This window comes from Hylobates moloch, unplaced genomic scaffold (assembly GCF_009828535.3).
Source record: "Hylobates moloch isolate HMO894 unplaced genomic scaffold, HMol_V3 SCAFFOLD_10, whole genome shotgun sequence".
Classification (NCBI taxonomy): domain Eukaryota; kingdom Metazoa; phylum Chordata; class Mammalia; order Primates; family Hylobatidae; genus Hylobates; species Hylobates moloch.
The window spans coordinates 100,708,693-100,736,083 of NW_026652285.1; the positions used below are offsets into that span (position 1 = coordinate 100,708,693).

At 45.7% G+C, this 27,391-nt stretch overlaps 1 protein-coding gene, 1 long non-coding RNA gene and 1 other non-coding gene across 5 annotated transcripts in view; 2 read left to right on the forward strand and 1 right to left on the reverse strand.

Annotated features, from left to right (window-relative positions):
* Nucleotides 1–23,116, forward strand: part of GLE1 (GLE1 RNA export mediator) — a 40,751-nt gene extending 17,635 nt beyond the window's left edge. For 2 of the 3 annotated variants that reach the window (XM_032165311.2, XM_058445967.1), the window contains exons 4-16: nt 4,497–4,645; nt 5,109–5,169; nt 5,418–5,672; nt 7,248–7,479; nt 9,236–9,348; nt 9,513–9,582; nt 14,907–15,049; nt 15,155–15,345; nt 17,776–17,905; nt 19,404–19,508; nt 21,314–21,396; nt 21,978–22,041; nt 22,805–23,116. In XM_032165311.2, the coding sequence (XP_032021202.1) occupies nt 4,497–4,645; nt 5,109–5,169; nt 5,418–5,672; nt 7,248–7,479; nt 9,236–9,348; nt 9,513–9,582; nt 14,907–15,049; nt 15,155–15,345; nt 17,776–17,905; nt 19,404–19,508; nt 21,314–21,396; nt 21,978–22,041; nt 22,805–22,873 (1,665 nt within the window). In that variant the 3' untranslated portion in view covers nt 22,874–23,116. Of the gene's footprint in view, nt 1–4,496; nt 4,646–5,108; nt 5,170–5,417; nt 5,673–7,247; nt 7,480–9,235; nt 9,349–9,512; nt 9,583–14,906; nt 15,050–15,154; nt 15,346–17,775; nt 17,906–19,403; nt 19,509–21,313; nt 21,432–21,977; nt 22,042–22,804 lie in introns of all 3 variants that reach the window. The other variant, XR_009215383.1, reaches the window with a different exon arrangement.
* LOC131384494 (uncharacterized) overlaps nt 23,054–27,391 on the reverse strand; it is a 10,732-nt gene continuing 6,394 nt past the window's right edge. The window contains exons 2-3 of the long non-coding RNA XR_009215384.1: nt 24,523–24,642; nt 23,054–23,075 (exon numbers count right to left, since the gene is read on the reverse strand). This is a non-coding gene — a long non-coding RNA (uncharacterized LOC131384494). The remainder of the gene's footprint in view (nt 23,076–24,522; nt 24,643–27,391) is intronic.
* On the forward strand, nt 24,870–24,931 carry LOC116476006 (U7 small nuclear RNA). The gene has a single exon (XR_004250086.1). It is a non-coding gene; the product is annotated as a U7 small nuclear RNA (small nuclear RNA).

Here is a 27,391-nt window from a genome sequence, read left to right on the forward strand (position 1 = left end):
TGTCACCCAGGCTGGAGTACAGTGGCGTGATCTCGGCTCACTGCAAGCTCCGCCTCCCGGGTTCACGCCATTCTCCTGCCTCAGCCTCTCCGAGTAGCTGGGACTACAGGCGCCCGCCACCACACCCGGCTAATTTTTTTGTATTTTTAGTAGAGACAGGGTTTCACCGTGGTCTCGATCTCCTGACCTTGTGATCCGCCCGCCTCGGCCTCCCAAAGTGCTGGGATTACAAGCGTGAGCCACCGCGCCTGGCCTCATTATTTTTTATTTGTTCATCTTGATCCCTTTTAGGATGTAGAGATTCCTCAGTTATCTAAAGATCCTTATTGCTAGTAATCAGATCAGAGATTCAAGGGGAATAATCAGAAACAAGGTTATTAAGCTTTAGGACTTCCTAAGTGCCAGCATATTGTTTTGGAATACTAGCTCCCATACTAACTGATTAGCTATTTCTGGACAGTTTATTCATTTTCTTTTAAAGACGAACACCCTATGTTTTTGGCTAGCAGTATTCACTACCTTATGGCTTAAAACAACAACTGGCATTCATTACTGTCTTTCGTGTTTCTGGGGGATGTCTGGGCTCAGGTGTTTTCATTGGGGATTTATTGTGGTTTCAGTGGCTAAAGCTGGAGTCATTTCGAAGACTTCCTCATTTACCGGTCTGGTAGTTGAGGTTAGCTGTTGGCTGGAACTCCTACCCTCTCCATCAGGCCTGGGCTCCCTCATAGCATGGTGGTTAGGTTCCAAGGGCAAGCATCCTAAGAGAAACTGGCAAAGCTGCATAGCCTTTTTAACCAAGTCTGAGAAGTCATTTAACCTAATTTTTTTTTTTTTTTTTTAAGATGGTGTCTCACTCTGTCTCCAGGCTAGACTGCAGTGGTGCAATCTCGGCTCACTACAACCTCCGCCTCCCAGGTTCAAGCGATTCTCCTGCCTCAACCTCCCAAGTAACTGGGACTACAGACATGCGCCACCACGCCCAGCTAATTTTTGTATTTTTGGTAGAGATGAGGTTTCACTATGTTGGCCAGGATGGTCTCCATCTCTTGACCTCGTGATCCTCCTGCCTCAGCCTCCCGAGTAGCTGGGATTACAGGCACGCACCACCACGCCCAGCTAATTTTTGTATTTTTAATAGAGATGAGGTTTCACCATGTTGACGAGGATGGTCTCGATCTCTTGACCTCATGATCCTCCCACCTTGGCCTCCCAAAATGCTGGGATTACAGGCGTGAGCCACCGTGCCTGGCCTATTTTTTTTTTTTCCATATTCTATTAGTCACGGTAGTCATAAAGCTCTGCTCAGGTTGAAGTAGAGGGGATGGGAGGACTGTCAGACAATTTGCAGATCTGTTTTAAAATCATTACAGCACAGGCTGGGCCTGTTGGCTCACATCTGCAATCCTAGCACTTTGGGAGGCCGAGGCAGGCAGATGACTTGAGGTCAGGAGTTTGACACCAGCCTGGCCAACACAGTAAAACCCTCTCTCTACTAAAAATACAAAAATTAGCCAGGCATAGTGGTGCACGCCTGTAATCCCAGCTACTCGGGAGGCTGAGGCTGGACAAATTGCTCGAACCTGGGAGGTGGAGGTTGCAATGAGCTGAAATTGCACCACTGTACTCCAGCCTGGGTGACAGAGTTGAGACTCTGTCTCTAAAAAATGAAAAAAATAAAATAGCCGGGCATGGTGGCTTGCACTGGTAATCCCAGCACTTTGGGAGGCCGAGGTGGATGGATCGCGAGGTCGGGAGTTTGAGACCAGCCTGGCCAACATAGTGAAACCCTGTCTCTACTAAAAATATAAAAATTAGCCAGGCATGATGGCAGGCACCTGTAGTCCCAGCTACTCAGGAGGCTGAGGGAGGAGAAGCGCTTGAACCCAGGAGGCGGAGGTTGCAATGAGCCGAGATTGTGCCACTACACTCCAGCCTGGGTGACCGAGTGAGACTCCAAAAAAAAAAAAAAAAGCTGGGCACCCCCGTGGCTTACGCCTGTAATCCCAGCACTTTGAGAGGCCGAGGTGGGAAGATCACAAGGTCAAGAGATCGAGACCATCCTGGCCAACATGGTGAAACTCCGTCTCTACTAAAAATACAAAAATTAGCTGGGCGTGGTGGCGCGTGCGTGTAGTCCCAGCTACTTGGGAGGCTGAGGCAGGAGAATTGCTTGAACCTGGGAGGTGAAGGTTGCAGTGAGCGGAGATCATGCCAGTGCACTCCAGGCTGGGCAACAGTCTGAGACTCTGTCTCAAAAAAAAAAAAAAAAATATATATATATATATATATATAAAATCATTATAGCACAAATGCTTGGCTCTTTTGATCTAATGACTAGGGGAAGAGAGCAAGAGTTGACTGTTTTGTCTACAAACATTCAGCCAGTAGCTCCGTTTTCAGCCCCATAAGGCCCACCTATATGAGTCGTGGCATTTCCCAGTCTTGAGACTCTGCAGTTCGGCTGGTAGATTGGCTTTCTGCTCCTGTGAGGCATCGTCTGCGTGTGTGTGTGTGTGTGTGTGTGTGTGTGTGTGTGTGTGTGTGTATCCTTGGGTTTTCTCAGCTCTGCTCTATCATTTATTGCTTCTCCACTATTTTTTTTTTTTTTTTAAGACAGGGTCTCGCTCCGTTGCCCAGGCTGGAATACAGTGGTGCAATCACCGCACCCTGCAGCCTTGACCTCCTGGGTTCAGGCATACCTCCTACCTCAGCTCTCCCTACTTTCTAAATAACTGGGACTGCAGGTGTGCACCACCACAGCCAGATAATTTTTAAATTTTTGGTAGAGACGGGGGTCTCTCTCTGTTGCCCAGGCTGGTCTCGAACTCCTGGGCTCAAGTGATCCTCCCTCTTTGGTCTCCTCAAGTGCTGGGATTACAGATCTCAGCCAGTGCATCTGGACACTTCTCCAGTGACTGTTTTCCAGAAGTATGTAGAAGATTTTTCCCTGCTGGTGACCTCTCTCATGCTCTATGTGGTGTTATGTCTTTTTTTCTTTCCAATTCTCACTTTAACAGAGTCCCAGAGGAGAGGACATATATGCTTGTTTTCAATTTGCCTTCTTTCGCTGGAAGCTTTAAAGTAAGTTTTAAGACTGCATGCAGTGGCTCATGCCTATAATCCCAGCAGTTTGGGAGGCCAAGATGGGAGGATAGCTTGAGATCGGGAGCTCTAGACCATCCTGGGCAATATAGTGAGACCCTGACTCTATGAAAAATTTAAAAATTAGCCCCGTGTGGTAGTGGGCACCTTTAGTCCCAGCTACTCAGGTGGCTGAGTTGGGATGATCCCTTGAGCTCGGGAGTTCAAGGCTGCCGTGAGCTATAACTGTGCCACTGCACTCCAGCCTGCATGACAGGGTGAGACCCTGTCTCAAAAATAAATAAACAAAATATAATTATGTTTTAAAATAAAATAACATAATGTCTTAACAATAGATTTTGACATATCTCCATGCTAGCTGGCATCTTGTCATCTTTAAGGGCTGCATAGTATTCTGCAGTATGACTGTACTATAATATGTGTCATCATTCCCCAGTTAAGTGGTTTTAAATTTATTGCTGTTATCAGCAGGGCTTCAGTGAGCATGCTTGTACATACATCTTTGCACACACATACAAGCATTTCCTCAGGATAAATTCCTGAAATGGAACAAGTGTCAAAGGATATAGATACTTCAAATTTTGATAGTTAAAATGTCAAATTGCCTTTAACCATATGTGAGTACTCTCATGAAATGATACATTCAATATCTGATACCATTAGGTACTGAGGAAAAGGACTTTCCTTAGTGGAGGTCCAGGAGAAAATCTTCTAGGCAGAGATAATAACAAAATCAGTGAGATAGGAATGTGTATAGCCTGTTTATGGAATTAGAATGAGGATTTCCCTAAATTACCAATGAACCCCATAAGACTACACAGGATGGAATTTTAATAGTGCATGGCTGTTTGATGCCATGTTGCTAAATTCCTGTCCGTTCCCAGCTTGTACTGGAGTGACATAAACCATATGGGGCAATTGGAAGAGCTTTCCAAAACAGCTGAGCTTAAAGATCAAGCAAAAGGAGAAAGGAGATTCCAGCAAAGGTTCTGATTCCATGCCCTTAAGTATCTCTGATGGTGTTAGGGGCCGATGGGCAGGTAGCCCACAGGGGTAAATGATCAAGGTGTTGAAGGAGCTCCAGAGAGCAGGTGTTAAACCTTTTCGGCCGGGCGCGGTGGCTCACGCCTGTAATCCCAGCACTTAAGGAGGCCAAGGCAGGCGGATCACAAGGTCAAGAGATCGAAACCATCCTGGCCAACATGGTGAAACCGTCTCTACTAAAAATACGAAAATTAGCTGGGCATGGTGGCAGGCACCTGTAGTCCCAGCTACTCGGGGAGCTGAGACGAGAATCGCTTGAACCTGGGAGTCGGAGGTTGCAGTGAGCTGCACTCCAGCCTGGTGACAGAGAGAGACTCCATCTCAAAAAAAAAAAAAAACCTTTTCAGGAGGGCCTGAGGCAATGGCAGGAGGAGCAGGAGAGGAAGGTGCAAGCCCTCTCGGAGATGGCATCTGAACAACTGAAGCGGTTTGATGAATGGAAGGAACTGAAGCAGCACAAAGAGTTCCAGGACTTGCGGGAAGTAATGGAGAAGAGGTGAGTCTTCCTGAATTATGACTGGGAATGTTGATGTGTTCAACTGGAACTCTTTCCCAAGAGGAATTCCAAGGAGAAAGAGTTGAACAACTTCTGAGTCCTTAAATATCAAGGTAAAAGAGGCAGAGACTTTTATAACCTGGAAAAAAGACCAAACTTGGAAAGACAACCAAAGGAACACAAAGAAGGAGGCTTTTAGGAGAGGTAAAACAATTTTACGGGCATGGTGGAACACAACTGTAGTCTCAATTACTAGGGAGGCTGAGGCAGGAGGATTGCTTGAGTCCAGGAGTTTGAGGCTGTGGTGAGCTATGCTCTGCAGCCTGGGTAACATAACGAGACCCCATCTCTAAGAAAAAGGGAAGGAAGGGAAGGGAGGGCAGGGAGAGGGAGAGAAAAGAAAGAAAGAAAAACAATTTTAGGAAGTATCCCTGACTATTCCTCCCTGCCATTTTTCATGCAGCTCCAGAGAAGCCTTGGGACACCAAGAGAAGCTAAAAGCTGAGCACCGTCACAGAGCAAAGGTCAGAGCCTGGCAGAATTGGTGTGGGTGTTTTGGTGTCTGTCTGTAACCTGCCTGGAGAGCCAGGTTTTGGCAGATGGCCACCATGGAGGATCTGGGCCATATTATGCCTGTGTGTGACTAACCTTGGGATGTCCTCTTCCTGCTCTGAGCCGATCTGTGAAAATATGTAGCTCACATAGAATTTGAGGACTGTAGAAAGAAGCCCAGGAGCCCCTCAGAGAGAAGTCACTCAGCCCTTTTGTACAGATTCTCAACCTGAAGCTGCGGGAGGCAGAGCAGCAGCGCGTGAAGCAAGCGGAACAGGAGCGGCTTCGGAAGGAAGAAGGCCAGGTCCGCCTGCGGGCCCTCTATGCTCTGCAGGAGGAGATGCTACAGCTCAGCCAGCGGCTGGATGCCTCTGAGCAGCACAAAGGTCTGCTTAAGGTCGACCTGGCTGCCTTCCAGACCCGAGGCAACCAGTTGTGCAGCCTCATCTCAGGGATCATCCGGGCCTCTTCAGAGGTGAGGGGGGCTTCAGAGTGACTCTGCTGTCTTTGAAATGGAAGACTTTAAAAGCAAAACTATTTTCTGACTTAAAAAGTAGTATCTGCTATCTGCTTATTGGGGGAAATACCAAACATTACTTGTTATCTCCATATCTCTTTACCTAGAAGTAACCACTGTTAACATTTTATTTTGTTTCTTTTATTTATTTCTTTATTTTTATACCTGCTTATTCTGGAGGGGTTTTTTTTGTTTTTTTTTTGTTTTTGCGACGGGGTCCCCCTTTGTCACCCAGGCTGGAGTGCAGTAACACAGTCTCAGCTCATGCACCCTCTGCCTCCCGGGCTCAAGTGATCCTCCCACCTCAGCCTCCTGAGTAGCTGGGACTACGGGCGCATACCACCATGCCCTAATTTTTGTATTTTTTTGTAGAGACAGGGTTTTGCCATGTTGCCCAGGCTGGTCTTGAACTCCTGGGCTGAAGTGATCCCCCTGCCTCGGCCTCCCAAACTGCTGAGATTACAGGTGTGAGCCACCGTGCCAAACTTTTTTTGTTTTGTTTTGTTTTTAAATTAGCAACAGGGATCTCACTATGTTTCCCAGGCTGGTCTTGAACTCCTGGGCTCAAGTGATCCTCCCACCTTAGCCTCCCAAAGTATTGGGATTACAGGCATGAGCCATTGTACCTGCCCTGTTTCTTTGCTTTGCTTTTTTTTTTTTTTTGAGACAGGGTCTCACACTCTTGCCCAGGCTGGAGTGCAGTGGTGTGATCATGGCTCACTTCAACCTCCGGCTTCCAGGTTCAAGTGATTCTCGGATTACTTGAGGCTAGGAGTTCAAGACCAGTAGGTTTCAGCCAACATGGTGAAACCCCGTCTCTACTAAAAATACAAAAATTAGATGGGTGTAGTGACGCACACCTGTAATCCCAGCTACTTGGGAAGCTGAGGCACGAGCATCACTTGAACCTGGGAGGCAAAGATTGCAATGACCGAGATCCTGCCACTGCACTCCAACCTGGGCAACAGAGATTCTGTCTCAAAAAATAATTATTATTTGTGGTGGGAATTGAACGATGAGAACTCATGGACACAGGAAGGGGAACATCACACTCCGGGGACTGTTGTGGGGTGGGGGGAGGGACAGCATTAGGAGATATACCTAATGCTAAATGATGAGTTAATGGGTGCAGCAAACCAACATGGCACATGGATACATATGTAACAAACCTGCACATTGTGCACATGTACCCTAAAACCTAAAGTATAATAATAAAATTAAAAAATAAAAATAATAATTATTATTATAATAAAACAGTATTATTTTTGTCTAACATATTGTCACAAACTTTTTAAAAAATTACGCTGGCCCTTGTTGCTGAGAATACAGACCAATTTATACTTAGAAACTATGGATGTGATAGTAAGTTGGAATTATTAATACCTTTAAGAGAACAGGGAAAGAAGTATCAATTTGTTGAATGTGGATACTCCATTGGTGCAACAATTCCAATTGTAGGAAATTTATTGACTTGTGTGAGGTATGATTTACCTAGGGAATGACCACTAAGCACCATCTCCGTCACTCTGACAGAGCGGCTATCCTACAGCAGAGAGCCAAGCTGAGGCTGAGCGAGCTCTGCAGGAAATGCGGGACCTCCTGATGAACTTGGGGCAGGAGATCACCAGAGCCTGCGAAGACAAGAGGAGGCAGGATGAAGAGGAGGCCCAGGTAAAGCTGCAAGAGGCACAGATGCAGCAGGGACCAGAGGCCCACAAAGAGCCCCCAGCTCCCAGCCAGGGCCCAGGAGGGAAACAGAATGAAGGTGGGTTTCGGTATGGATGTGGTCCTTTAACTCGTAAGTTTCAAATGTGAAGAGAAACAAGAGCATGTTTTGAATGTTGTGTTAAACTGTAGGACAGTTGACCAGAATTTTATGTAACGTATTTCATTCAATTTTGGTTGATGTGGAGTCTGATTTACAATTCCAACACTTTTCCGTTAGGACTTGAAATTCTGTATAACTCTAGCAGATACATTATTTCAATTATTGCTGCTGCTGAGTATTTTAAATAAATGCACACAGATATGTGTTTGTTTAATATGTATAAGGGGTCAGGAGTTCGAGACCAGCCTGGCCAACATGACGAAACTCCCATCTCTACCAACAATACAAAAATTAGCTGGGTATGGTGGCACGCACCTGTAGTCCCAGCTACTCGAGAGGCTAAGGCAGGAGAATTACTTGACCCAGGAGACGGAGGTTGCAGTGAGCTGTTGTAGCGCCACTGCACTCCAACCTGGTGACAGATTGAGACTCTGTCTAAAAAAAAGAAAAAGAATCAGTGTACCATAGTGTTTGAGAGTGCTGACTCTGGAGCCAGATCAGTGGGAGTCTAGTTTTTGTTTTTTGTTTTTTTTTTTTTTTTGCGGGGAGGGGATGGAGATTTGCTCTTGTTGCCCAGGCTGGATTGCAGTGGCGCGATCTTGGCTCTCTGCAACCTCTGCCTCCTGGGTTCAAACAATTCTCCTGCCTCAGCCTCCCGAGTAGCTGGGATTACATGTGCCTGCCACCGTGCCTGGCTAATTTTTGTATTTTTAGTAAAGATGGGATTTCACCATGTTGGCCAGGCTGGTCTCAAACTCCTAACCTCGTGACCCACCCACCTCGGCCTCCCAAAATGCTAGGATGGATTACAGGTGTGAGCCACCGCACCCGGCCTGGGAGTCTAGTTTTTCGTTTTTGTGTGTTTGTTTGTTTGTTTGTTTGAGACAGAGTTTTGCTTTTGTTGCCCAGGCTGGAGTGCAATGGCACGATCTCGGCTCACTACAACCTCCGCCTCCCGGGTTCAAGCGATTCTTATGCCTCAGCCTCCTGAGTAGCTGAGATTACAGGCATGCGCCACCACACCTGGCTAATTTTTTTGTATTTTTAGTAGAGATGGGGTTTCTCCATGTTGGTCAGGCTAGTCTCGAACTCCCGACCTCAGGTGATCCGATCCGCCAGCATCGGCCTCCCAAAGTGCTGGGATTATAGGCGTGAGCCACTGCGCCCAGCGTTTTTTTTTGTTTTTGTTTTTGTTTTGAGATAGGGATCTCACTCTTGTCACCCAGGCTAGAGGAATACAGTGGTTTGATTATGGCTCACTGTAGCCTCACCCTTCCAGGCTCAAGTGATCCTCCCCACTCAGCCTCCCAAGTAACTGGGACTACAGGCATGTGCCATCCTGCCTGGCTAATTTGTGTATTTTTTGTAGAGATGGGATTTCACCATGTTGCGCAAGCTGGTCTCAAGCTCCTGAGCCTGTCTTGGCCTCCTAGAGTACTGGAATTACAGGTGTGGATCAACACACCCAGCCTTAGTTTTTCTACTTAGTAGTAATGTGACCATAGCAAATCACTTAACCTTTTCGTGCCTGCTTCCTTTTCTATAAAATGGAGATAATAATAGTATCTATTTCATAGTTATTGTGACAGTTAAAGCAGTCAGTACATACATAAAGTGATTATAACAGTGCCTGCCTTATATTAATTATTCAGTAAATACTAGCTATTACTAAAACCTCTCTTTTATTTCCCAGACCTCCAGGTGAAGGTACAAGACATTACAATGCAGTGGTACCAGCAGCTGCAGGATGCTTCCATGCAGTGTGTGTTGACCTTTGAGGGCCTGACCAACAGTAAGGACAGTCAGGTAGGGGAGAGGTATATGGCAGTAATTTTGTGGGCTTGATGGTTCTCAGAGAATGAGCATTTCGTGTCCCAAAGGAATATAGCTGGCATGTCACTTTACCTGATTCTAAGTGACATCTACTCAGCTCTTCAGAACACTGCCTTCTCACTGTTCTCTTCTGGCAGGCCAAAAAGATAAAGATGGACCTCCAGAAGGCTGCTACCATCCCAGTGAGCCAAATCTCTACCATTGCAGGTTGGTCAGAGGGGTTAAGAACGTGACCTTTCACTTCATTGTATTATTTTCCAGACTCCAAATCTATTTATCTGTAAGGTTCCTATAAAAGTATATTCAAACAAATGTTTACAGTTGGATCGGGAACATGTAAGTGACATACATCTTTTTTCCCTGGTTTCCTCTTTAACACGTAGAAGGTAATCATGGCCTGGCTCACGCCTGTAATCCCAGGACTTTGGGAGGCTGAGGTGGGCAGATCACGAGGTCAGGAGTTCGAGACCAGCCTAACCAACGTAGTGAAACCCTGTCTCTACTAAAAATACAAATACTAACCGGGTGTGGTAGCTCTCGCCTATAATCCCAGTTACTCAGGAGGCTGAGGCAGGAGAATCGCTTGAACCCAGGAGGCGGAGATTGCAGTGAGCCAAGATCACGCCACTGCGCTCCAGCCTGGGTGACAGAGCAAGACTGTCTCAAAAGCAAAAAAAAAAAAAAGAAAAAAAAGAAGATAATCATGATGTGTTTGTTGACTCAATTTTTTTTTTTTTTTGAGACAGAGTCTCACTCTGTCTCCCAGGCTGGAGTGAAGTGGCACGATCTCGGCTCACTGCAAGCTCCGCCTACCGGTTTCACACCATTCTATTCTATTTTCCTCCCTCAGCCCCCCAAGTAGCTGGGACTACAAGCGCCCACCACCAGGCCTGGCTAATGTTTTGTATTTTTAGTAGAGACGGGGTTTTTTTGTATTTTTAGTAGAGACGGGGTTTCACTGTGTTAGCCAGGATGGTCTCGACCTCCTGACCTTGTGATCCGCCCATCTCAGCTTCCCAAAGTGCTGGGATTACAGGCGTGAGTCACTGCACCCGATCTTTTTGACTCATTTTTAACAAGCTACCTTTTATGGTAAATTCTTAGGATGGCTCTTAGCTTTGAAGTTGCAGATTACTGCTGAAAACATCACTAAGGGAACCTAGGCTGTGACTTGCAGGCTTTGCTTCTGTCCTACATTAGCTTTTCCGAATTACTCCAAGCTCGCCTTGTTCATCCTCAAGGACTCCTTCTTTTCTCTCCAGAGACTGAGGTTTAGAAAGTGAGAACCAGACAAGGAAAAAACTTTTCTTTAGAACCAGAGGTTCATTTGTATGGAGCTGTAGATGTGGAAGCCTCCAGATTATAGAGTGAGCTGCCAGGTGGCTGGGGAGTGTGTGTGCAACTGGAACACTCCTCTGACTCATCGTGGGTTCCGTTCCCCAATTCACTTCTCATTGCCTGGAAAGCATAGGAAAATTTCAGTTCCTGCCCTTGATAGGCAATCCGACAAAACTTACATATGACTTTGCTGCCTGAAATTCTTTCTGGAACAGGGCAAGGTATAAATAAATAAATAACGTATCACTTTTTGGAATTTAAAGTGCTGTGTCCTTTGATAGCAACAGCAAAGCAGGAGAGGTTGACTGGACAGCCACTCCACACCTCGATGGCCATTCCCAGTTCCCCTCCGTTGACCGCAGACAGGGTCAGTACCTCCTTCATCAGGAAAATGGAGACATCCAGTGTGAGCTCCTCAGAGCCCCTTCCACCACTGCAGTGACATTTACTCAGTCTCCCGTGTCACTGGATGAGGCGTCCTTGCTGCTAGGCTTACCTTTCCACCTCTGCCCTTGTTCCCTTTCCTTCCTGTCTCCTGTCAGACTTTGCCTCATCATTTATTGCCTTTCCTGCTTTCTGTGATTACACCTTTTTATAGGCTCCTCTCTCTCAGCCTGTAAATATACATGAGCCCCTCACATCCTAACATGAATTTCCCTTGATCCTATGTCTTCTAAGTGTTTGCTGATCTTCCTGAGGTTTCTGCTCGGCACTGTTGCGCTTTCTGTGTGCAACTTTACTCCTTTGGCCTCCATGGTGCCATTACTTTCCAGGTTCTTCTCCTGCCTACCTCCCTACCCTTTCCTTTCCTCTCTCTCTCTCTTTCTTCCTCTCTCTCTCCCCTTTGTGGTTTTCTTAGTTTTCTACCCCACTCTAATTGTAGGTGATTCCTAGGGATCTACTTTTTTTTTTTTTTTTTTTTTGAGACATAGTCTCGCTCTTTTGCCCAGGCTGGACTGCAGTGGCACTATCTCGGCTCAGTGCAAGCTCCGCCTCCCGGGTTCATGCCATTCTCCTGCCTCAGCCTCCCGAATAGCTGGGACTGCAGGCGCCTGCCATCACACCGGGCTAATTTTTTGTATTTTTAGTAGAGATGGGGTTTCAACGTGTTAGCCAGGATTTCAACGTGTTAGCCAGGATGGTCTCAATCTCCTGACCTCGTGATCCACCTGCCTTGGCCTCCCAAAGTGCTGGGATTATAGGCGTGAGCCACTGCGCCTGGCCGGGATCTACTCTTATCCTGCAGTTCTTTTATTTTTATTTTATTTTTTTTTTTAATTTTTTTTGAGATGGAGTCTTGCTCTGTCCCCCAGGCTGAAGTACAGTGGCACGATCTCGGCTCACTGCAAGCTCCGCCTCCCGGGTTCACGCCATTCTCCTGCCTCAGCCTCCCCAGTAGCTGGGACTACAGGCGCCCGCCACTGCGCCCGGCCCCTGCAGTTCTTTTCATTCTCTCTACTTACAGGGCTTCAAACATTACCTGAATGCTGATGACTCCCAAACCTACCTCTGGTTTATTCCTTTCTTCTGAGCTTCAGATTCTCCAGCTTCAGCTACCTGAGGGACATCTCTGCCTATATGTCTCTTAGCTGCCTCAAGTTTAATGTGTTCAGATCGAAACCCATCGTCTTCCTTAGCCCTCTTTGTCTCCTGTTTTCTCTGAGTAATCAGTAGCACCATTATCTACTCAGTAATCTTAGCTGGAAACCTGGGAGTCATCTTTATGACTGCTGCCTCTCTTCCACTCACCACATCGAATTAGTCTATAACTTTGCCTTTTTTAATTTTTCTACACATTTCCTGACTCTCCCTTTGTCTCCGTCATGACTGTAAGCCCTCTAAGATCTTTTAGTCCAGCCAGACACAGAACATGCTCTAGAGTTAGTGCTCAGTAAATGTTTAATGAATAGGAGAGAAAGATCACCTAATTCCTGTCTTTTTTAAAAAGGTGGGCCGGGCACGGTGGCTCACGCCTGTAATCCCAGCATTTTGGGAGGATGAGGCGGACAGATCACTTGAGGTCAGGAGTTTGAGATCAGGCTGGCCAACATGGTGAAATCCCGTGTCTACTAAAAATACAAAAATTAGCTGGGCATGGTGGCTCACACCTGTAGTCCCAGCTACTTGGGAGGCTGAGGTGGAAGAATCGCTTGAACCTGGAAGGCAGAGGTTGCAGTGAGGTGACATTGAACCACTGCACTCCAGCCTGGGTGACAGAGTGAGACTCCATCTCAAAAAAAAAAAAAAAAAAAAAAAAGGATGTCCATGAGTGGTTAGAATTAGAAGAAATCTTAAATAAGGACATGATGTTGGTGTGGCATGGGGAGGCCACGTCGGTCTAGGGTTGGAAGCTAACTGACTTTCCTCCTACCTAGAGAGGTATGGAGAGGGGCTAGATGCTAGATGGGGCATTCAGCCAGTGGGGGCCACATGGTTGACTTTTTTTTTTTTGATTAGAGAACTGAATGACAGGATATTTCTGAAACTTTTGTGACATTTCTTGAAGTGATTAGGAACTTGACAGGGTATTTCTCAACTGGAGATGCTATATTAATTAAAACATTGACTTCAGGACTTCAGGTAATGGAAACTAATTCAGATCTGCTTTTTTTTTTTTTTTTTTTGGGAGATGGAGTCTTGCTCTGTCACCCAGGCTGGAGTGCAGTGGCACAATCTCAGCTCACTGTAACCTCCGCTTCCTAGGTTCAAACGATTCTCCTGCCTCACCCTCCCCGAGTAGCTGGGATTACAGTCACCCGCCACCACACCTGGCTAATTTTTGTATTTTTTTCTTTTTGAGACAGAGTCTTGCTCTGTCGCCCCGGCTGGAGTGCAGTGGCGCGATCTCGGCTCACTGCAAGCTCCACCTCCCGGGTTCATGCCATTCTCCTGCCTCAGCCTCTCTGAGTAGCTGGGACTACAGGCGCCCGCCACCATGCCCAGCTAATTTTTTTTTTGTATTTTTAGTAGAGACGGGGTTTCACCGTGGTCTCGATCTCCTGACCTCGTGATCCGCCCACCTTGGCCTCCCAAAGTGCTGGGATTACAGGCTTGAGCCACGGCACCCGGCATAATTTTTGTATTTTTAGTAGAGACGAGGTATCACCATGTTGGTCAGGCTGGTCTCGAACTCCTGACCACAAGTGATCTGCGTGCCTTGGCCTCCCAAAGTGCTGGCCCAGATCTGCTTAAGCAAAAAAAAAAACAAAAAAAAAAAAAACATTTATTGGAAAGATAAAGAAATATTTTACAGAACCCAGTGGCAGGAATGAGTTGAGGTCTCAGGAGCTAGAAACTTTAGTTCTTTTTTCCTCTCTCATCTTATCTGTCCTCTCTACATCTCCATTCTTATTTTATAGATTGCCATTCTTTGGTCTTCATGGCAGGTACACAGCCTCACTGCTTGTGAGTGTATGTGACACAGGGCCAGCTACCTCAAGGAAGTGACCCTTACTTGACTGGCTCAGCTTGACTGCCTCTAATCTAACTGTAGCTGGTGTGGGGGTGGAGCACACAGAATCTTTGGTACAAATATGGCTGTTACGAATCCACTTCTGTGTCTCTGAGGACGGAAGAAGGCGAGTCCTGAGAAGGGGGCATATCATCATGAGCTGGGCAGATCCTTTAGAAGGTTTTTCCTAGAGATGTGACTAACTCCTCTAGAGATACCAACCACAGTCCATGGGGTCTGTAACAAAATGTAACACCTCTTTCTATACTGTTTATCCCTTCATTTTATGTGTACAGTAAGGGATACTGTTTATCCCTTCATTTCTGTAGGGCAGCATAGCTGGGTTTTTGTAGATGCTTTGTAATTACAATGATGAAACAGGCCGGCCATGGTGGCTCATGCCTGTAATCCCAGCACTTTGGGAGGCCAAAGCGGGTAGATCACTTGAGGTCAGCAGTTAGAGATCAGCCTGGCCAACATGGTGAAATCCTGTCTCTACAAAAAAAAAAATACAAAAATTAGCCCAGCGTGGTGGCGGGCACCTGTGATCCCAGCTACACAGGAGGCTGAGGCAGAGAATTGCTTCAACTCAGGAGACGGAGGTTGCAGTGAGGCAAGATTGTGCCACTGCACTCCATCCTGGGCGATAGAGCGAGACTGTCTCAAATAAAAAAAAAAGAAAAGAAAAGAAAAAGAGATTGATCTGTGGTTGTATCTTTTAATTTCTCTCTGTCATGCTTAGGCTCAAAACTGAAGGAGATCTTTGACAAGATCCACAGCCTGCTCTCTGGAAAACCTGTTCAATCTGGTGGGCGCTCTGTGTCTGTCACACTTAACCCACAGGGGCTGGACTTTGTTCAATACAAACTGGCAGAGAAATTTGTGGTGAGAAACCTTGTTGCTAGAGGTATGGGAAGCAGAGCCTGGTGTACAAGATTTCAGCCTTTTTCCGGTATTAAGTTAAAATTGTACCCACCTCTATGTTCTCAGAAACAAGGCGAGGAGGAAGTGGCCTCTCACCATGAAGCAGCATTCCCCATTGCAGTTGTGGCGTCTGGGATCTGGGAGCTCCACCCCAGAGTGGGGGACCTCATTCTTGCTCATCTACATAAGAAGTGTCCTTACTCTGTTCCTTTCTATCCCACTTTCAAGGAGGGAATGGCTTTGGAAGACTATCAGAGGTAAAGTTGTTTTTCTCCCTACTCACTATCCCTAGAGTGATTAATGAAATATAAATAGAATTGGGATTTGTTTTTCCCTCCTCGCAGCTCCTATTACATACTTTGAATGTTCTATCAGAAATATAATGTCTTTCGGCCGGGTGCAGTGGCTCATGCCTGTAATCCCAACACTTTTGCAGGCCAAGGTGGGTGGATTGCCTGAGCTCAGGAGTTTGAGACCAGCCTGGGCAACATGGAGAAACGCCATCTCGACTAAAAATACCAAAAATTAGCCAGGTGTGGTGGTGCACACCTGTAGTCCCAGCTACTCAGGAGGCAGAGGCACGAGAATTGCTTGAACCTGGGAGGCGGAGGTCGCAATGAGCTGAGATCGCACCAGTATACTCCAGCCTGGGTGACACAACGAGACTGTGTCTCAAAAAGAAAGAAAAAATATATGTACATAGTTTTTTATGTAAACTGGAGAGCCTTTGGGACTTGTGAACTTAGGTGCCAATAATCAATGTAGTTTAGTGGAAAGGATACTGGGGTCTTGGAATTTTATCCCGGCTTTGTCATTTAATACCTTTGCAAAAATGGACAAATCATTTAGTCTTTGTGAGCATCTTTTCCTGATTTTTAAATGAGGGTATGACATCTATTACCTCCTGTGAATTTACCTCATGGCTTATATGAAGCTCAGATTTGATGATGGATGTGAGTGCTTGGTAAACAAAGTATTCTACATATGTAATAATATGTAATTATATATTTTTTATTTTTTTAATTTTTTTTGAGACAGCATCTCACTTTGTCACCCAGGCTGGAGTGCAGTGGCATGATCTCGGCTCACTGCAAGCTCTGCCTCCTGGGTTCAAGTGATTCTCCTGCCTCAGCCTCCTGAGTAGCTGGGACTACAGGCGCCCGCCACCACGCCCAGCTTATTTTTATACTTTTAATAGAGATGGGGTTTCAACATGCTGGCCAGGATGGTCTCGATCTCTTGACCTTGTGATCCGCCTGCCTCGGCCTCCCAAAGTGCTGGGATTACAGGTGTGAGCCACGGCGCCCGACCTGTAATAATATATTAATGCTGAGTGTAATAATATATTGTCACTTTTTAGCCATAAAAAGTAATCCCTGGGCCAGGTGCAGTGCCTCGTGCCTGTAATTACTTTAACAATTTGAGAGGCTGAAGCAGAAGGATCACTTGAGCCCAGGAGTTCAAGACCAGCCTGGGTAACATAGTGAGACCCTGTCTCTACAAAATTAGCCAGGTGTTGGCTGGGCATGGTGGCTCATGCCTGTAATCCCAGCACTGTGGGAAGCCAAGGCCACCAAAGCGGGTGGATCACCTGAGGCCGAGAGTTCGAGACCAGCCTGGCCAATATGGTGAAAACCCGTTTCTACTAAAAATACAAAAAATTAGCTGGACATGGTGGCAGGCGCCTGTAATCCCAGCCACTCAGGAGGCTGAGGCAGGAAAATGGCTTGTACCCAGGAGGCGGAGGTTGCACTGAGCCGAGATCATGCCATTGCACTCCAGCCTGGGCAACAAGAGTGAAACTCTGTCTCAAAAAAAAAAAAAAAAAAAAGGCCAGGCACGGTGGCTCACGCCTGTAATCCCAGCACTTTGGGAGGCTGAGGTGGGCAGATCACCTGAGGTAAGTAGTTCAAGACCAGCCTGACCAGCATGGTGAAACCCTGGCTTTACTAAAAATACAAAAAATTAGCCAGGTGTGGTGGCAGGTGCCTTAATCCCAGCTACTCGGGAGGCAGAGGCAGAAGAATCGCTTGAACCAGAGAGGCGGAGATTGTGGTGAGCCGAGATCATGCTATTGCTCTGTAGCCTGGGCGACAAGATGGAAATTCCATCTCAAAAAAAAAAAAAAAAAAAAAATTAGCCGGTTATGGTGGCATGTGCCTGTGGTCCTAGCTACTCAGGAGGCTGAGGCAGAAGGATCACTTGAACCTGGGAGGTGAAGTTTGCAATGAGCCTTGATCATACCACTATACTGCAACCTGGGCGATACAGACCGTTTCCAAAAAAAAAAAAAAAAAAAAAAGCAATTTCTCTCTAATTTGTCACCCTTATTTTGGCCTTGTCCCAGTGAATTTTTTCTTATTTCTTTTTTTTTTTTTGAGACACAGTCTCACTGTTACCCAGGCTGGAGTGCAGTGATGCAATCTCGACTCACTGCAACCTCCCAGGTTCACCTCCCAGGTTCAAGCAATTCTAATGCCTCAGCCTCCCAATTAGCTGGGACAAACAGGCATGCACCACCATACCCAGGTAATTTTTGTATTTTTAGTAGAGATGGGGTTTCACCACATTGGCCAGGCTAGTCTTGAACTCCTGGCCTCAAGTGATCCGCCCACCTCAGCCTCCCAAAGTGCTGGGATTACAGGCATGAGCCACCACGCCTGGCCAAATTTTTTCTTCCTGTATAGGATGCTTGGCTACCAAGTAAAGGATTCCAAAGTGGAGCAGCAAGACAACTTTCTAAAACGCATGTCAGGGATGATCCGTCTCTATGCTGCCATCATCCAGCTCCGGTGGCCATATGGAAACCGACAGGAGGTAGGTAAAAGAGGCTTACTGTCAATAATGAGAGGTTAGGCCACAGTCCATGTGTATTCCTCCCACAGGAAATGTTGGCCTTCTTTCAGAGAGCCAGTCAAGTTAAAGGATAAACTATATGGCAGTTTCATGGGTATTCTGTAGAGGACTGAATGTTGATTATTAGGGAACTTTCTTGGATCACCTGGTGCTTTAAAGAGCTGGTTTTGTAACAGAGTCTACCAGAGGAGAGTCTGTTATAAATCAATCATTAAGGTTAGAAGATTTTCTTACAAGAGGAATGAGCAAGAAATTGTCATCTTAGAACTAGTTGAGACCTTAGAAGCCATCTAGATCACATCCCTTACTTCACAGATGGACAGATCAAGCTCAGAAAGCTGCAGCTGGGGTTCAGGGCTTTGACTTGCCAGCCCAGTTAATTTCTCAGGGAATACAGATTAGAGGGACAGAGAAATTAATAGTCATGGAGACTTAAAGAGAAAAAATAGAAGTTGATTAAATCCAAGTTTTTATTGTATGCCTGCTGTGTCCCAGGTTCTGTGCTAAAGGTACCAAGAATAATAAATAAAATGTCAATAAGGCTAATTGTTGGCCTATGGAATGCCTGAAACTGAAGCTGACACATGCATATTGAAGGGAGCCTATAAAGAATGTGTGGGAACCAGTGTATTGAAACATTAAAAAACAGAAGGCGAGGTAGCTTCACGCCTGATATCCCAGCACTTTGGGAGGCTGAGGTGGGTGGATCACCTAAGGTCAGGAGTTCAAGACCAGCCTGGCCAACATGGTGAAACCCTGTCTCTACTAAAAATACAAAAATTAGCTGGGCATGGTGGTGGGTGCCTGTAATTCCAGCTACTTGGGAGGCTGAGACACAAGAATCGCTTTAACCCAGGAGGCAGAGGTTGCAATGAGCTGCGATCAGGCCATTGCGCTCTAACCTGGGCAACAAGAGCAAAACTCTCGCTCAAAAAAAAGAAAAAAAAAGAATGTGTGGGAACCAATGTATTGAAACATTTAAATACAGAAGGCCGGGTGAGGTGGATTCACGCCTGTAATCCCAGCACTTTGGGAAGCCGAGGCAGGTGGGTCATTTGACTCCAGGAGTTTGAGACCAGCCTGGGCAACAAGGTGAAACCATGTCTCTAAATAAAATACAAAAAAATTAGCTGAGCATGGTGGCGTGTGCATGCATGCCTGTAGTCCCAGCTACATGGGAGACTGAAGTGGAAGAATCACTTGAGCCCAAGAGGTGAAGGCTGCAGTGATCCGTGATCGCACTACAGCACTCCAACCTGGACAACAAAGTGAGACCCTGTCTCAAAAAAATAAAAGAAAAACAGAATTTGTTTAGTTTGTGTTATTTGTGCCCTGTGGCAGGTGCTAGGGCTGGATGATCTGGGGTTCATTTCCACTTGGTGATGGCTGGATGATACATTGGGAGTTTAGATTTCTAAACAAAATGAGATCAGTGATAACCAAGCTTCTCTCTTCCCAGATTCACCCTCATGGTTTAAATCATGGATGGCGCTGGTTGGCACAGATCTTAAACATGGAGCCCTTGTCAGATGTGACAGCCACCCTCCTCTTTGACTTCCTAGAGGTACGTAACTCAGTTATCACACAAGAGAAGGCCAGTGGTTGAGGTAGCCTTGATCCACTGGGTGACATGAATGGGGAAACAGCATGGCAATTGGGCCTGATAGTAAAACAGCATGAGGTTCCAGTGTCATACATTTTTCCCAAGCTGTAGACCAACCTTGCTTTCACTTTTACTTCATACTATATTTACTTGGCTTCTCTGGATTTTTTTCATTATAAAGAACAGAAAATTGTACATTCTAGCAAAAGTGAAAAGAGGAATTTGTTTTAGGGATATAGAAGGGACTCCCAGGCCGGGTGCGGTGGATCACACCTGTAATCCCAGCACTTTGGGAGGCCAAGGTGGGCGGATCACATGGGGTCAGGAGTTCAAGCCCAGCCTGGTGAGTATATTGAAACCCTGTCTGTACTAAAAATACAAATAAAGGCTGGGCACGGTGGCTCACGCCTGTAATCCCAGCACTTTGGGAAGTCAAGGCGGGTGGATTACCTGAAGTCACGAGTTCAAGACCAGCCTGTCCAACATGGTGAAACCCTGTCTCTACTAAAAATACAAAAATCAGCTGGGCGTGATGGCACACACCTGTAATCCCAGCTACCGAGGAGGTTGAGGCAGGAGAATCGCTTCAACAGGATCTCACTCTGTCAGCCAGGCTGGAGTGCAGTAGTGTGATCATAGCTCACTGTAGCCTCAAACTCTTGGGCTCAAGCGATCCTCCCACCTAACCCTGCCAAAGTGTTGAGATTACAGGAGTGAGCCATTGCACTCAGCCAAGAAGACACTTCTTATAGAAGAAAGGCTTGGGGTACATGCCATAACAAATCTGGAACCATTTGACCTATAGTGCCAGTAGTTCCTAGTTACCTTAATAGCTCCTGACGTCAGCCAGGTGCAATGGCTGACAGCCTTTGGGAGGCCAAGGCAGGCGGATCACTTGAGCTCTGGAGTTCAAGACCAGCTAGGACAACATGGTGAAACCCTATATCTACAAAAAAATACAAAAATTAGCTGGGTATGGTAGTGTGTGCCTGTGGTCCCAGTTACTGAGGAGGCTGAGGTTGGAGGATCACCTGAGCCCAGGGAGGTTGAGGCTGCAGTGAGCTGTGATCATGCCAGTGTCCTCTAGCCTGGGCAACAGAGTGAGACCCTATTTCAAAAAAAAATAAAAAGCTCCTGAAGTCACCATACATGAACAATGATCCTGTATCATTTGAGAACACAAGTGGTATTCTGTATACTCTCCTTATTAAGTTTGGGAGGTACAGCATACCTTTAGGAAGGCTTCCATTCATTAGAGGAAAAGAAGAGTAGTTCAGCCGGGCGCGGTGGCTCACGCTTGTAATCCCAGCACTTTGGGAGGCCGAGGCGGGCGGATCACGAGGTCAGGAGATCGAGACCACGGTGAAACCCCGTCTCTACTAAAAATATAAAAAAATTAGCCGGGCGTGGTGGCGGTCGGAGAGGCTGAGGCAGGAGAATGGCGTGAACCCGGGAGGCGGAGCTTGCAGTGAGCCGAGATTGCGCCACTGCACTCCAGCCTGGGTGACAGAGCGAGACTCCGTCTCAAAAAAAAAAAAAAAAGAGTAGTTCATTAAGACCTGATTGGTTAAATGGAGGTATTGCTGTATAAAGAGAAATGCTTTAGAAGAAAGTGTTTCCATTTATTCCCTTGTTAGCAAGTTCAATGGCATTGTGGTTGAAATTTTTGATAGGTGTGAAAGATGAAGGGCTGATTGTGCTTTATGAATCTGTCCTGTGAGTGTGAATTTTCATTCTCTGCTCTGACAGTGCCTGTCTTTCTCTAGGTATGTGGGAATGCCCTCATGAAGGAATACCAGGTTCAGTTCTGGAAGATGCTAATTCTCATCAAAGAGGACTACTTTCCCAGGTATCAGGCTTGTTGAGCAGACAGCAGGGGATTAAGTAAGTAAAACTCATAACCAGGCCTCAGATACCCAAGGGTGCTATTACCTGCTGGCTTTGATTCAAGTTAAAAACACCTGTACTAAGTATGACATCTTCCTACTCCAGTCCCTCTCGTTGATATTTGAATAAATGCTTTTGAACCTTAATGAGAGTCTGTCTTAAATATCATTGCCTAAACAAAAACACAAATTAGGGGCTGGGCACAGTGGCTTATGCCTGTAATTATGCCTATAATTGCAGCTCTTTGGGAGGCCACAGGAGGAGGATCACTTGAGCCCAGGTGTTCAAAACCAGCCTGGGCAATACAGCGAGACCCCATCCCTACAAAAAAAAAAAATTAGCCAGGAATGATAACATGCATCTATAGTCCCAGCTACTAGGGAAGCTGAGACAGGAGGATCGCTTGAGCCGGAGTTCAAGGCCTCAGTGAGCTATGATCGCACCACTGCACTGCACTCCAGCCTAGGTGACAGAGTGAGACACCGTTTCCAAAAGATAGGTGTATATCATAGGTGTGATTCACGTGTCTTTCTCTCCCTGTAGAATTGAAGCTATCACAAGTTCAGGACAGATGGGTTCCTTCATACGCCTCAAGCAGTTCTTGGAGGTAAGATGGCCTTAGACCAACATGTCCCACACTGTTGTTGGGCTGGAATGCACCTGTGTCTGACAAGTCTTGGACCTTCAGATGCTCTGATTGCACTCTCTTCCTTAGTTCTTCCAAACCCTTCTTTTTGTTCCTAATTCCCTCTTAACCTTTGGAGTAAGGGCTGCCATTTCCTCTTCTTTATATGTATCATTCTCTATACTGCCTGTGAGAAAGCTATGCTGAGATGAATAAAGTATATTTAGTGTATCTCCTTTCATTAATATATATTTTTTTGCATGTTGGCCAAGGTTATTTTCTTAGTCTCAGGTCTGGGGAATTGGTAAATGTCATCACTTTTCTCCATGAGAACAAACTGCACTTTCAAGTTGGACTCTTCCCCTACTTCCAAGTGCCAAGAAATTGTAAAAGGTTAATTTTGACAAAGAATTTAGAACACCATAGTGGGTTTGCCAAGATAGCCTGCTGACTTTTCAGCTTCTCAAAGCTCGCTTGTGAAAATAGTGACTGTGAAAGATGAGGTTAGGCTGTAGGGAAACAAGAGTGGGACAGGAATAATAAGAGCATTTCATTTGTTGTCTGCAGCAGTTCATGCAGAAGTGGACATCTTATACAGAACCATCAGTCTTACTGGCTTTTTCCTTTTTGTTCACTGTTCCATAGGGCTGAAATATGGTGTTCCTCAAAGCTTCTTTTAACCATTAAGTGTTGGGAACAGTGTTATCAGAAACTCATTCTGTTTTCTTCATCTTTCCCTGACCAGAAATGTTTGCAACACAAGGACATTCCTGTCCCCAAGGGCTTTCTGACTTCCTCCTTCTGGCGCTCCTGATGTCACTCCATCATCCACCATCACCATTATGCTGCAAAGAGGCAATAATAAAGGAACTGAAGACAGCTGTATTTGGGAGAAGTCATGTCAGATTCAGAAATTTGCCATTATGTATTTTTATGTATTTATACCTTGTGACTAGGAGAGGAGATTTTCATGCATCACAAAATTCTTGGAGGTCCCTTAGTAGATTTGGTAGTTCCTTAAGAGATCCACATGATAAAATAAATGGAATTGGCCTTTCTTGTTTTTTGCAAAAGTGATAAAAGGTGTTTAGCACTCGGTCTCCTCCCTTGTCTCTAGTGTCTTTCAGAAAGTTGGCAATACCTTAACAAATGCACTCTGAGCTGGACGGGGCCCACCATTTGCACCCACCTACCCACCCTCACCCCTGTTGGGATGAATTTCCAGAAAGAGCTAAGGCTCATAAGGTTCCCTTTTAAGTATTATTTAATAGTTGAGGCCAGATACTTACACACAAGTCTGGGTTATGGTTGTTTTGCCTTTCTCAGCTTGTGAAGTCATTCTAAAGCCAGAGGAAGTATGTGATATACACATGGACTAAGGACCAGATGACACTATGGCTAGATTAGCATCTGGGATTAGGACTGGAAACACATGTCATATTGAACTAAGGGGTACTGTTTGTCGTCCTAATTTGGAATTTGGTCCCTGGATAGCTAGGGATCCATGAACCAGGCAGGTACCTTTTTTGTTTTTGTTTTTGTTTTGTTTTGTTTCTTTTCTGTTTGAATTAAGATGGACTAAGATGGGGCTTGCAACATTAAACACGAGCTGAGCATCCATAAGCATTGAATTGGGATTAAATAAAGATGTTGGGCAGGAACTGAACACTGCTAATATGATGATAAATATGCCTGACTAAAGCCACTACAGAAATCCAGAGATTGGCTATTAAAATTTGTTTTGTGGAAAGACTAATTCTCTTTGATACTGCAGAGGCAGTGACCATGGATCTGTTCCTCTGTGCTAAATGTCTTGTGCCAGGGTGTGTTTGTGGGGGAGTGTTCACTGGTACTCTTGAGTGGCCTGAAGTGACCCATTCTATGACTTGTTAATTAAGGTGCCAAAAAAAAATAATAAAGCTTGGTTTTTTAAAAAACCCATTGCTGATGTATTGGTTCAATATGATCAATTTCCTCTGTCTTGAGCTATGTAAATCATGGTAGTATAAAAGTCCAGGTGTAGGCCGGGCGCGGTGGCTCACGCTTGTAATCCCAGCACTTTGGGAGGCCGAGGCGGGCGGATCACGAGGTCAGGAGATCGAGACCACGGTGAAACCCCGTCTCTACTAAAAATACACACACAAAAAAAAATTAGCCGGGCGTGGTGGCGGGCGCCTGTAGTCCCAGCTACTCGGAAAGGCTGAGGCAGGAGAATGGCATGAACCCGGGAGGTGGAGCTTGCAGTGAGCCAAGATGCGCCACTGCACTCCAGCCTGGGCAACAGAAAAAAAAAAAAAAAAAATCATTCAGCCAGGTGTGGTGGCTCATGCCTGTAATCCCAGAACTTCCAGAGGCTGAAGCTGGTGGATCACAAGGTCAGGAGTTCGAGACCAGCCTGGCCAACATGGTGAAACCCCATCTCTACTAAAAATACAAAAATTAGCTGGGCATGGTGGAGCACACCTGTAATCCCAGCTACTCGAGAGGCTGAGGCAGGAGAATCGCTTGAACCCAGGAGGTGGAGGTTGCAGTGCGCCAGGATCGCACCACTGCACTCCAGCCTGGGCGACAGAGGAAGACTATCTGAAAAAGAAAACAGAAAAAAAAAAGGCATCATTTTCTAGGTACCATGACGGAATAGGTTGGGAAGCAATGACTTCAGGACAGGGGGATGTTGAGTGAGTGGGGCTCAGCCCTGTAGCCAGTCAACATACAGAGGCTTAAAGCAAATTTCCAAAAGGCATCCCTTTTCCTTCAAGATACTACCACCCTCTATTGGACAACTGCCCTGTTAATAACTACAAATCTATGAGTGTTATAGCTCTTTTAGAATTTGTCTAGCAGGTTTTCCGATCTTCACTGGAAAGTTTTAAAAAATAAAATTATGATGGAGGTGGATGGTACCTCCCAGAGTTGTGCAGCTCATGTTTTGCACAACCATTTAGGGGTCCTAATGGGGCTCTGGGATCCTCTCTGCCACAGCCTTTTTGTTTTATGTGCTGTATGATATGTTGTGGTTCCATGTAAGATTATGTATGGAAGAGTTCATCTGTCAAAAACAAAATGAAAAATCACTGGATGAGATGATCTATAATTTCTCTTCCACTTTGAATTTGTAAGACTTCATAGAAAATACCTCTTAGGCTGGGCATGATGGCTCACACCTGTAACCCTAGCACTTTGGGAGGCCAAGGCGGAAGGACTGCTCGAGCTCAGGAGTTCAAGAGCAGCCTGGGCAACATAGTGAGACCCCCATCTCTATTATAAATTTTTAAAATTTTAAATAAAAACATTAAAAAGAAAATTTATGAAATACCTCTTACGATTTTTGAATTATTTGAATATTCTTCCTCTAGTGGTTAGTGGTCTTGTATATGTCATTCGATGCTGGCATTCCTAATGGATTTCAATGGTAAACCAAGAAAGGAGAGCACTGGGAGGACAGGTTTTTGATACTGACGGATAGAGATAATGATTACTAGATGAGAGATGCAGCTCCTGATGGAAAGTAGCATCAGATTCCTTACAGCAGAATACTAAGGACTGCCTTCGGTTTTAATTCAAGTACCCACTTGTCTCCTTTCTTGCTTTCAAACTTGACCTCATTTATCAGGCTGAGGATCCATGTTTTTGTCACATTATTGTCCTACTAAAGCAAATTTGATGACAAATTAAAAATTCCAAGAGGACAGAAACTCTACACCTCCCTTACATAGAAGAATAGATTTCTGAGGATTTCCCACCCATGTGCTAGGAGCTTTCCCCCTACTTCTCAAGCTTTCTATGATGATAGCGGTGACATAATTAGGCTTTGACATCTTCTATCTCAGTGTCAGGAAAACCAAAAGCTCCACTAAGAGCCACAGAGCTTCTTACAAGTGCCTTATATCACACCTGGTAATCCTCTTCACTTTTCTTCATCCTGCCTAATGAATTCCTGACATTAGATTTCCTGTGGACCTACAGAAAGTAGACTAAGCCAGGTGCAGTGGTTCACACCTGCACCCCCAGCGACTTGGGAGGCCAAGGCAGGAAGATTACTTGAGACCAGGAGTTTGAGACCAGCCTGGGCAATACAGTGAGACCCCATCTCTTAAAAAAAAAAAAAAAAAAACGGCCGCGTGCGGTGGCTCACGCCTGTAATCCCAGCACTTTGTGAGGCTGAGGTGGGTGGATCACGAGGTCAGGAGATTGAGACCATCCTGGCTAACCTGGTGAAACCCCGTCTCTACTAAAAATACAAAAAAATTAGCCAGGAGTGGCAGCATGCGCCTGTAGTTCCAGCTGCTGGGGAGGCTGAGGCAGGAGAATGGCGTGAACCTGGGAGGCGGAGCTTGCAGTGAGCCGAGATCACGCCACTGCACTCCAGCCTGGGTGACAGAGTAAGACTCTGTCTCCAAAAAAAAAAGAAAAAAAACAGCAGGTCACACGCCTGTAGTCCCAGCCACTTGAGAGGCTGAGGCAGGAGGACTGCTTGAGCCCAGGAGGCTAAGGCTGCAATGAGCCATCACTGTACCACTGTACTTCAGCCTGGGCAACAGAGTGAGATGCTATCCCTAGGGGGAAAAAAAGCAGATTAGAACTATAGTCTTCCTGGCTATGTGATGCATTTACAAAAACACCCATTATAAAGGAATTTATCCTTTCATTTAAAGCCAGCCTCCATTTAAGAAAATATCAGTTTTTTTCCAGATGGATGTATTCAAGAACTTTTTTTTTCTTTTAGCTCTTTCAGGATATTTATACTCAGTGCAGCATGTGATCCTAGATTGGAACCTGCACCAAAAATAAAGATATTTCTGTGGGTGTGTTTTTTGCTATAAAGGACATTGGAACAATTGGTAAAACTTGAATAAGGCCTATATATTCGATAACAGTACTGTGTCAACATGCATCTCTTGACTTTGATCATTGTACTGTGGTTATGAAAATGAATGTTCTTATTCTTGGAAAATACACATTGAGGTAAGTGGGCATGATGTCTGCAAGTTATTTATTTTTTTGAAACAGAGTCTAGCTCTGTCGCCCAGGCTAGAGTGCAGTAGTGTGATCTCACTCACTGCAACCTCTGCCTCCCGGGTTCAAGCCATTCTCCTGCCTCAGCTTCCTGAGTAGCTGGGATTACAGGCACGTGCCACCACGCCTAGCTAATTTGTGTATTTTTAGTAGAGACGGGGTTCCGCCGTGTTGGCCAGGCTGGTCTTGAACTCCTGACTTCAGGTGATCTGCCCACCTCGGCCTCCCCGAGTGCTGGAATTATAGGCGTGAGCCATCACACCCAGCCTGCAACTTATTTTCAAATGATTGGGGGGAGGGGGATATCTATGTGTGT